At 40.0% G+C, this 11,600-nt stretch overlaps 1 protein-coding gene across 1 annotated transcript in view; it reads right to left on the bottom strand.

Annotated features, from left to right (window-relative positions):
* Positions 1 to 7,731: 7,731 nt before the first annotated feature.
* Positions 7,732 to 11,600, bottom strand: part of LOC127659150 (transmembrane protein 163-like) — a 43,067-nt gene continuing 39,198 nt past the window's right edge. The window contains exon 8 of the mRNA XM_052148820.1: positions 7,732 to 11,401. Within this exon, the coding sequence (XP_052004780.1) occupies positions 11,341 to 11,401 (61 nt within the window). The 3' untranslated portion in view covers positions 7,732 to 11,340. The remainder of the gene's footprint in view (positions 11,402 to 11,600) is intronic.

The raw sequence follows: 11,600 nt of genomic DNA, 5'->3' as shown, positions 1-11,600 counted from the left end.
TCTGTCTGGGGTCTAGCCAATGACACCTGATTCTCATGAGCATGGTGCAGAACATCTGAGGCTTCAAGAAAAGATGATCAAGGAAACTGCATTTTGTGATAGTTTGGTGGAAGATCGACTACTTAACCTACTTTTGACAAAGTACAGAATACCTCACATCAGGACATGTGGCTACAAAGAACCGCAAGTACTAATCAAAACAGGAGCTGACACTATAAAACAATTGCGTTGAAATTGCTTGCATTCAAGATGCTGTGAAGGCCGTAAACAGGATTAATAGTACAATCGTACTGTCCCATTCAAAAGGATTTATTATATACCTGTTAGCTTTTTTATTTTACTCGCCCCCTCATGGGTGCTGCCAAGTTCAGAGCACATGACACTATCATGCAATTGATTGAGTAAAATAGTATAGTCCAGAATGATAATATTGATTAGCAGGCATGTGATCCACCAGATAGTCCAAACAGAATGAGTAAAAGTGAAAATATATATTGTCCAAAAAAACGGGACCCTGCTGAAGTCATGAAACAAACAAGTGCAAGTGTAGAAGTGTAGTACACTTTTTTTTTATTGAATATGAACTTTTCTATGTTTTATTTTTTGTTTTTGTTTTTTGCAATTGTCAATATGCAATTATTAATAATAATAAGTTAATACCACTAATAATGACAATAATAATATTATGTTTACTTTATAGGCTATAACACTTTTAGTCAATGCTTAGAAATAAAAGTACATGAAAACAAAACAAGCAAACCAAAAAAATAAAACAACAAACACAATATACTTATAGACAACAACAGAGCCCAAATCAACAGTAAAACAGTATAGTCGGGGACCTGGGTAGTAAAGATGCAGACTACCACCCCTGGAGTCGCAAGTTCAAATCCAGGGCATGCTGATGACTCCAGCCAGGTCTCCTAAGCAACCAAATTGGCCCGGTTGCTAGGGAGGGTAGATTCACATGTGTTAACCTCCTCGTGGTCACTATAATGTGGTTCTCGCTCTCTGTGGGGCGCATGATGAGTTGTGCGTGGATGCCTGGGTCTTCCCCGAGGACTCCTCCCAGCTGGAGGTGCCTGAAACACCTCCCTAGGGTCATCCTTACCAGTTGCCCAAACCACCTCAACTGGCTCCTTTCGATGCAAAGTTGCAGCTGCTCTTCTCCAGGCTCCTCACGGATGACAGTGCTCCTCACCCTATCTCTAAGGGAGAAGCCCGCCACCCTTCTGAGGGAACCCATTTTGGCCGCTTGTACTCATGACCTAGTTCTTTCAGTCATGACCCAGCCTTCATGACCATAAGTGAGGGTAGGAACGAAAATTGACCGGTAGATAGAGAGCTTTGCCTTCCGGCTCAGCTCTCTTTTCGTGACAACGGTGCGATAGAGCAGGTGCAATACCGCCCACGCTGCCTCGATTCTCCGGCCAACCTCCCGCTCCATTGTCCCCTCACTCGTGAACAAGACCCTGAGGTACTTGAACTCCTTCACTTGTGGTAATACCTCCTCCCCTACCCGGAGTATGCTCTCCATCAGTTTCCTGCTGAGAACCATGCCTCAGATTTAGAGGTACTAGTCCTCATCCCAGCCGCTTCAAAGTCAACTGCCAAGCGATCCAGTGAGAGCTGAAGGTCATGGACCGATGATGACATGAAGACCACATTATCTACAAAAAGCAGCGACGAGATCCCCAGCCCATCGAACCACACCCCTTCCTCACCCAGACTACGCCTTGATATCCTGTCCATGAATATAACAAACAGGATTGGTGACAAAGCGCAGCCCTGGCGGAGACCAACCCCACATGGAAAGAACTCGGTACGAACTAGGAACTAGGTCACGAGTACTTAGTGCCGAGGACCCGGACACAGCTCTCGCTTTGGACGTACAGGGATTGGATCGCCTAAGAAGGGACCCCTCCACCCCATACACCTGCAGCACCTCCCACAGTATCTCCTGGAGGGGCCCGGTCATACGTCTTCTCCAGATCCACAAAACACATGTAGACTGGATGGGCATGCTCCCAGGTCCCCTCCAGGATCCTTGCGAGAGTAAAGATCTGGTCTGTCGTTCCATGGCCAGGACAGAACCCACATTGTTCCTCTTCAATCTGAGGTTTGACAATCGGCCAAACCCTCCTCTCCAGCACCTTGGAGTAAACTTTACCAGGGAGGCAGAGAAGTATGATAACCCTGTAGTTAGCACACACTCTCTGGTCCACCTTTTTGAAGAGGCGAACCACCACCATGTTCTGCCATTCCTTGGGCTATGTCCCAGACTTCCACGCAATGTTGAAAAGGCATGTCATCCATGACACCCCCTCCACATCCAAAGCTTTCAGCATTTCTGGTCGGATCTCATCAATCCCCGGGGGTTTGCCACTGCAGATTTGTTTGACTACCTCAGTGACCTACCCCAAAAAATGTTATCTGATGATGTGGAGTGGTGGTGGTGCAGTGGGCTAAAGCACATATCTGTTAATCAGAAGGTCATTGGTTTGATCCCCCACAGCCACCACCATTGTGTCCTTGAGCAAGGCACTTAACTCCAGGTTTCTCTGGGGGGATTGTCCCTGTAATAAGTGCACTGTAAGTCGCTTTGGTTAAAAGCGTCTGCTAAATGTAAATGTAAATGTAAATGATCCCCCATCATCCTCCGGCTCTGCCTCTAGCATAGAGGGTGTGTTGGGATTTAGGTGTTCTTCAAAGTGTTCCTTCCACCACCCAATAACTTCCTCGGTTGAGGTCAACAGCATCCCATCTTTGCTGTATACAGCTTGGATGGTTCCCTGTTTCCCCCTCCTAAGGTGGCGGATGGTTTTCCAGAAGCACTTTGCTGCGGACCGAAAGACCTTCTCCATGGCTTCTCAATTCCCACACCCACTGCTTTGCCTCCCTCACGTCAGAGGCTGCAGCCCTTCGGGCCTGTCGGTACCTTGCAACTGCCTCCGGAGACCTCCGGGACAACATATCCCAGAAGGCCTCTTTCATCAGTCGGATGGCTTCCCTGACCACCAGTGTTCACCACGGTGTTCGAGGGTTACCGCCCCTTGAAGCACCTAAGACCTTGAGGCCGCAGTTCTCCACCGTGGCTTCGGCAATGGAAGCTTTGAACATTGCCCACTCCGGTTCAATGTCACCAACCTCCACAGGGATGCCTGAAAAGCTCCGCCAGAGGTGTGAGTTGAAGATCTCACGGACAGGGGCCTCCTCCAAATGTTCCCAGTTCACCCACAGGTCTCACTTGGGCTTCCCAGGTCTGTCCAGAGTCTTTCCCCACCCCCTGACCTAACTCACCACCAGATGGTGATCGGTTGACAGCTCCACCCCTTTCTTCACCCAAGTGTCCAAAACATATGGCCTCAGATCCGACGACACAATTACAAAATTGATCATCGACCTTCGGCCTAGGGTGCTCTGGTACCACATACACTTATGAGCATCCTTATGTTCGAACATGGTGTTTGATATAGGTAGTCCATGGCTAGCACAGAAGCCTAACAAAAAACATCCATTTGGGTTCAGCTCGGGTAGGCCATTTTCTTCTCAAATCTTAATTTGTGTTCTGCAGTGGAAAGAAAGTCTGCGATGGCAAGAGGGTGAGTAATGATGAGATAATTTTCATTTCACTTTCTCTTTAAGACACTAAATTTAGAAGTCAGTTGACTGTAGCTTATTGGATCTGACAATGGAGGTTTAGACAAGGTCACAGGAGATGAAGGGGCAGACCTGCAGCTGTGAGCTGTAGCTCACATGATCTTGTGTTGTGGTATGCATCACATCACCTACAGAATGCTGTTGCATTCTCTGAACAAATCTTTAACCCTGCTTTTAGGTTCATACACATCAGAAGGGTGGGATCTACTGTAGCAGCCTTGGAACATATTGCAATGAGAAATGTAAACCACATAAACTGTACTTATTAGTCACATCAAAATGCATGTACTGTAAGCATATGTAGGGATGCACCACACCTCTGCTGAGTTAACTATGTTCTCAACCAACCAGCCTTTTGGATAAACAAAAACACAACATTTTAAAATATTACTATTTAAAAACATCAAATGAGTCTTCAAATGACTTAAAAATTAGTGCTTCATTCTTAGCTTAAAACAGCAAAAACATTTCTAAACTAAGTAACTTTGACATGAGTGGTGCAATCTGGATAAGTCAAAGACGGTTTTGCATATATAGAACCAGAGTCCAAAAACAACACTGAACAGCTGTAACAGTCATTTCAAACATGTCAGTCAGGGATTTACACTTGAGGCAGGCTTGTGGGGGAGGAATGGATTGAGAGATTCCAACCAATCCCTGTGACTTTGGGGCAACAATTGAAAGCTCGACTGCATTCTGAAGCCCACTTCCAATTGCCCAAGGGAATTATACTGCTGTAGACTGTCTGTTACCATGGCTCCAAGCTTTGGTGTCCAGTGAGAAATCTGTTCATTCTGCACAGGCTGTCTCCAAAATCACAGAGTTTCTTGCAGAAGTGCTCTGAAATCCATGTGCTGTTTATAAAATCATACTGAATCTGTATAAAATTAAAGTATAGGAAAAGGTACTTTTAAAAGTTGATAATTTCTCATTAGCATCTTAAAGGGATAGTTTACACAAAAAAAATCAATTCATTCATTATTTACTCACCCTCGTCTAGTACCACATGTCCTGTTGTGAGGTGTTCTGTACTTTTTTTTTTCTTTTTGGGTACACAAATGGAGAAGTTCAGAATACAATTTCTACTCGATGTCATACAATGGCAGTTACATTTACATTTACGCATTTGGCAAACACTTTTATCCAAAGCGACTTACAGAGACTTACAGAGCCCTTATCAGGGACAATCCCCCCAGAGCAACCTGGAGTTAAGTGCCTTGCTCAAGGACACAATGGTGGTGGCTGTGGGGATCAAACCAGCAACCTTACATTTACATTTTTATTTATGCATTTTGGCAGACGCTTTTATCCAAAGCGACTTACAGAGCCCTTATTACAGGGACAATCCCCCTGGAGCAACCTGGAGTTAAGGACACAATGGTGGTGGCTGTGGGGCTCAAACCAGCATCCTTCTGATTACCAGATTACCAGTTATGTGCTTAGACCACTACACCACCACCACTCCACCTTCTGATTACCAGTTTTAATAAAAAACATCCCTTAAGCCATAAAACATCATCATAACATTCCCTTCATGAATTTTTATGTGGTTTAGACCACTACACCACCACCACTCCACAAGCCTCTTCAAGCTTCAAAAAGGATGCAAAAGTATAATTCAGAAATATAATAAATTATTCACTGTGACTTATACGTACTCATTCATGCACAAGAGCAGCAATTACACTGCCCTCACCTGAGAGAAGGGGCGTTCAATCGAGAATCCGTTTGTATGGTACAATAGGATGATCACAGGAGACCACTTGTTTTTACTGAAAATTAACTGGAAGAACCGGAGAGAAAGGCAAAGGGCACCTGGACTGGACTGGTAATATAGCAGATAGGGCATTTTCTCAGTGGGCCGATGCACTTTGGGGCCGATCGGGGGCGGACTGGCCATCGGGAGAACCGAGCAGGCCGGCCGCGAAATGTGCTGAATGGGCCGCGATAAGCTAAACTGAGCCACCACGTTAGGCAGAACGGACCACAAAACAGTGCTGCGATATGAGCTCAACAAGTTTTGGGCCAGTTGCCATGTAAAATCCCAGGCCGATTTCTTTTCCCTGTCCAGCTCTGGGCACCGGTATGTGTCACATCTTCTCCATTCTGTACCAGTGTGTATGTGACAAAATTACCAACTGAAGAGAGCAAGACTCTTGGTAGGTGTAACATTCAAACATTCTTAATTTCAGCAGAATTGTTAGATGCAGGTCAATATAGTGTCATGATTTCGGACCAGTGCCAGTTCATAGTGGATGGGGTTACCCGCCATGATGCCGTTATTAGAAACCAAGAGATCGGCAGAATGTCCCATCACTCGTCACGACTGGTTAGGACAAAAACTCTGATTAACATAGAAAAGATACCTTTTATCGTGTGTGATGCTTTGTAGTACATGGTCTTACTATGGCTGTCTTAGCCTCTTCCATCTCTCATAGGATTTCTGAGTACTCCAGTTCATACAAAAAAGTCTTTTCTTTAGACATGTTTTGTAAGTTCAGTTCTCTGGTTTGTGTGCAGCTATATCCTGTGATGAATGATTGTACCAAACAAGGGAAATAATTTGTACGAAAATGCTAATTTGCTTTGAACTGTTTTCCTGCAGAGGTCATGTGTGAGACACAAATCTGTCATCTTTATTTTTCTGACTCCTACTGGCTGTATTAAAGATGCATTCTCAACCATTTATGCTTGAAGGGTTAGTTCACCCAAAATGAAAATTCTCTCATCATTTACTCACCCTCATGATATCCTAGGTGTATGACTTTCTTTTCTCAGCAGAACACATTTGAAGAAAAACTTCAAATTTAGCTCAGTAGGTCCTTAAAATGCAAGTGGATGGTGATCTGACATTTGAAGCTCCAAAAAAGAACAGAGTCAGCATAAACATCATCCATACGACTCCAGCGGATAAATGTATGTCTTCTAAAGTGACACGATCACTTTTGGTGTGAAAAATATAAATATTTAAGTACTTTTTAACTATAAATCATCGCTTCCAGCTAGCAGTTATATGCAGTTTTGACCTGTAAACAAACAGATTCAAATACAGATCTAAACCAAAACCAACGGAGCTTCTGTACGGCGTTCCTCCTCCTCAGTCATAAACAGCGATGCTCTTCCAGTTGTGATGCACGTGCATCAGTTCTCACGTGTTTCACATGCCAACACGATTATGTCACACATGCATATTGCTGCTGAATGGCAGCAACGTTTATAGTTAAAAAGTGGTTAAATATTGAACATGTTCACACCAAAAATTATCGTAGAAGACATTAATTTAGTCGTATGGAGTTATGATGACTGACTGAGATTTTTGGAGCTTCAAAGGTCTGATCATTATCCACTTGCATTTTAAGGACCTACATAGCTGAGATTCATTTTACATCAAAGGGCAATCCTGCCACTTTGTAGGGAGGTACTTTTATTGCATGATATAAAGAAGTCTTACCAATTTTATACAAAACTTAAGCTTCTCAAAACTACGGCCATGTAAAGTTTTTTGTTCCACAACTTTAGAACAAAGTGCTGTTTGGGAATTAACTTTCATTTAAGATAAAAGATCCGAATCCCTCAGTCAGGAGGTTTACACTCACTGGTTTACACTGTTATGTTGTCTGAAGACTATTATCTATGCCGTAAAATTGACAGTTTAGCTTATAAAACCCCGCCATCTAGTGACCAGAAATTAAAAGTGTAGAACACCAGCCGCCGTCGGAATTTCAACTAGGCTACTTCTTGAAAATCATCTCTCCCGATTACACTATAGCATGTGACCATGTAACAGTTGTGATTTTTTTTACACTGTGTTTATTAATGAGTAAGCTATATAACCTTAGTTATGAATGACTTTGCTCCATTGTCATGCAAAACTTTCATAAAAAGATTAAAGTATGTTCATAAAGCACAACTGTAAACTGTAGGCTATGCTTTTAATTTAAAAGAAAAATAATTTGATATTCTGTTAAACTATAATCTGATGTACATATATTTGTTAGTTCTTTCACAAAATACAAAAAAAACATGTTGTACAAATACACAGGCCTACATTGTTACTGTATGTCCTATGTGATTTATTATGTCTTTGCTTACAGTTTTTATGTCGTATGTCTTTGATTATGTTTGTTTATATTTGGTGTGGTCATTACTCAGTAGTATACAGGCAAAAAATAGGGATGATTAGACACATCTGAGTAGTCCTTTATGCTAAGCTAAAATGCTATTTCTAGCCTTTTCACATGCACTTGTTACCAGGCACGATCATATTTCAAGAAAATTCACGTTGCATCATAATTTCTTTTTTTTTTCTCTTAGTAATAACGTTGATATTAGGGCACAAATCGTATTCTTGATAATAATTTTTGTATTGTTTCCTAGTAAAAATATCTAAAAATCCTTAAAAACAAGATCAATTAGGTTTTTCAGAGAATGTATTTTTAACCTGTGTATTTTGTCTTACAGTACTGGCAGAGTTTTTATAGTCAAAACAAGCGAAAAAAATCTAACAGTGCTGAAGAAGTAATCCAAAGTATTTAGAATACGTTACTGACCTTAATTAATCTAACAGAATACATTACAAATTACATTTTACAGCATGTATTCTGAAATCTGTAGTGGAATACATTTCAAATGTAGGCTAACCCTCCCAACCCTGTATGTATGTATGTATATATTCAGTATTACATTTGAAATAAATATACATTTAGAACCTCTCATCTATGTGACAGACTTTTAGATTTTACATTAGAAACATGCTGTCAGTATTTGCTTGTGCATGCGTGTGCTTCTGTGTCAGTGTGTTTGCGCAGCATTGTGAGTTTCTTTTCCATGCAAAGCGAAGCAATGTTAACCGTTAACAATGAGTATTGCTTAAATGCTAAGACTATAGCATTAGAAAAGAGAGGTGTACTAAGTCGTTACACTAAAACGAGGTCTAAATGTTTTTAGAAGGTTAACAGTTTTTCTTTGGGATACAGACTGATTTGTGATGTGTTCAACCATCACAACCTAAACAAAAGCAACTAATGTGATTTAACACATTGTGTGACCCTTATGATCTTTATCATATAGCAACTATAGCCACTACAGTCTATGACCAGAAATCACCATTCTACTACATATCACATCATGGCCAAACACATGCTTACAGATTTACAAACTACAGTAGCACAATATGCTTGTTGATAATGAGAATCAAAATAATGCAAAATTACCAATAAAAAAATGCCCAACCCGCCAGTTGTAACCTGACATCTGAATATTGTAAGTATCAATACCAAATATTATGTAAACATAATACAGCATTCATTCAGCACAGTAACATATCAGTCACCAGTGGCAGTCTACATATACAGTCTGGTCAATACAGTTATTATAGGATTATGGAACTGGATAACAATGAGTTTTAAAATATTCAAGTAATTAAAACATATATAGAATGAACAGATTGAACAGATAAATTGATTTTAATTAACAACTTTTCCACAACAATAAAAAGACAACAAATATGTAATATTCAGCTTTAAATTTTCCCTCTTCAGATGAGATCACATTCATCAGTACACAAAAGGCATTGTGAGTATGTGCTGCAGTTATTGGTTGCATCATGATTGTCTGATAAAATCTTATCATAGACATTTACATTCAGTTACATGTCCCCAATGTATAAGAGACAAAAAACAAATGTTAATATAACTTACTAATGATTATTCTAAAGCATGAGAGTGTAGCATTTCTACTATGTTTCTTTTCAGTATTAAATATGCAAATTATGGAACCCTGTGTCTGATACTGTGCTTGTGATACAGTACAGAAACATTTCTCACAAATGCCCCTTTGCTTTTAACAAACACATGAGCTTTTCAAGAATCTGTTTAGCTGTCGCAGAAAGATAACGTGCTGTGCTTGTCAGAACAGATTGGGCAGTTATTGTATGTTGTAACAACATATCATTTTAAAATCTGAATTTTTAATCAATCAGTTAATTTAGTTAATAACAATTTATTAAGTCAAATCAATGTGCATTTACATTTGCAGATGTGTTCTTACATATGGATAAAATCAATAGATTTTTTAATATACTGAAGTTCACAAATGCTTGTGCAAACATTTGGCTTTTACTTTAATATCTGCCAAGAAACAAATAAAAGGTAAAAAAAAAATATTATATTTTACATTAGTATTGTTAAGCAGTGCCTGTTAAACACTTAAACCATGTAATCTACAAAAATGTGTTTTGTTTTTCCAATTTGTGTTCTCCATAGTGAAATAAACTGCCGTCCTCAAATCCACCATAATACATAATAAATGTCTGCTTGAGCCCAAATTAATCATTTCTAAACCAGATGATACTTCAGGCTATACTAATATCATTCTATCATGACAGAAGTTAGGACAAATAGAAAATCTGCTGACGTGAAACTGACATGAGCAGTGCTTGCCAAGTACTCTTACTTGGCAGATCCTCACCTAGCAAAACTCAGATTATTAGTTGTTTGAATAATAAGTCAAACTGTGTTGCTATATACAGTAGCTACTGAAGGTATTTTGCCTTGACTCAAACAGTACACAGTACAAATGGATAAGAACAAGTAAATGAAAGGAGTTGACAATCATATTCAAATCTCAAATTCAATAATATTTCTCAAATTCTGTAATCGTTTCATTGATTTTATATATAATATGGTATAAATGATTCAATGGGCAAGAAGTCCAAAAGCAGTCATGTGTGTAAAACTGTTTCCAAAAAATTGTGCACGCTTTATTTTAAATTGGTTTGTGCTGGTTAGTCGTGTCCACTATTAACATATAAGGGCTCAATGTATGCGGAGATACCCGTGGGCCTTTTCTGTATATATTAAAGCAGTTTATAGGCCATCTTGCTGCTCCTGAATTATTGTTTTAAGAATTCTTTAATTAGTGTCAACCTGTCTGGCCAGTACATGTTTGGGAATTTCAATGTGCTTTCTTCACTGAAGTAATTATTACCTACACTGGAAATGCCAAGAGGTTTTATGCAATATTTTACAGTAAAATATACACATACCTTACATAGTGTATTTCTAATTAAATAATTTGAGGGGTTGACAGATGGTAAGATATGGTGTAAGTTTGTTATGATATCAGGTGTTAACAGAGAAATGCCAGCTTGACCTCCAAAAGTGACCCAAAGTGCAATAGAGAGGGATATAGTTTCAAATACACACCTGTCAGGATTTATCACTACTCCAGACCAAAAAAATGAATGTTTTTAATCTTTAAGGTAAAAACTAGATAGTGAAAATGTGACAGAAAAGAATTTCAAGGTTGTGACAAATGATGATCTCTCGTACAAACCTGTGCCTCCATCCAGGAGGACTGTGCTTGTTGATCTCCTGATTTTTTTTAAAACCAAGTACCTGGATACTGATCCTCCTTCCAGCTCAGTATTCTTCTTCATTCCTCCATCCTTCACCTCCAATAAGATGCTGTGCTGATTTAAAGACTTGGAGGACAGCAAGAGCTGGTGTGAATGGTGATGGTGAGTCTAAAAGTTCATGAGGCTGAACTGGATGACAGCAGACTTTATTCCGAGATGTGTTTGGGTATGTGTGTTGAGAGAGGGTCAGAGCAAGAAGAGAGAGGTATGGGTGTCACATCATGGATAGGTCCATACCATTGCCTTTAATCTCTGGACTATCATTACTCAAAACGCTCATATGGTCGAGTTTGTCTTACTCGTGGTATCATATCAATTAACAGCCTGTAATAGAAAGGAAAAATGGTCAATTTCCACGAGAGGCACACTGCAGAGAAAATTAACAATGCTATTTTTCCAGTGGTAACATACTTAAATGTTTCTCCTGTCCTAGCCTAATGTTCAGACTGAGACAACTATAAGCCATTAGTAGGTTGATTTCCTTGAAAAGTGTAAACACTAGGGGTCTGTGGCACTATCAAAA

This window comes from Xyrauchen texanus, chromosome 18 (genome assembly GCF_025860055.1).
Source record: "Xyrauchen texanus isolate HMW12.3.18 chromosome 18, RBS_HiC_50CHRs, whole genome shotgun sequence".
Classification (NCBI taxonomy): domain Eukaryota; kingdom Metazoa; phylum Chordata; class Actinopteri; order Cypriniformes; family Catostomidae; genus Xyrauchen; species Xyrauchen texanus.
This window is presented reverse-complemented; position numbering and strand designations above follow the sequence as displayed.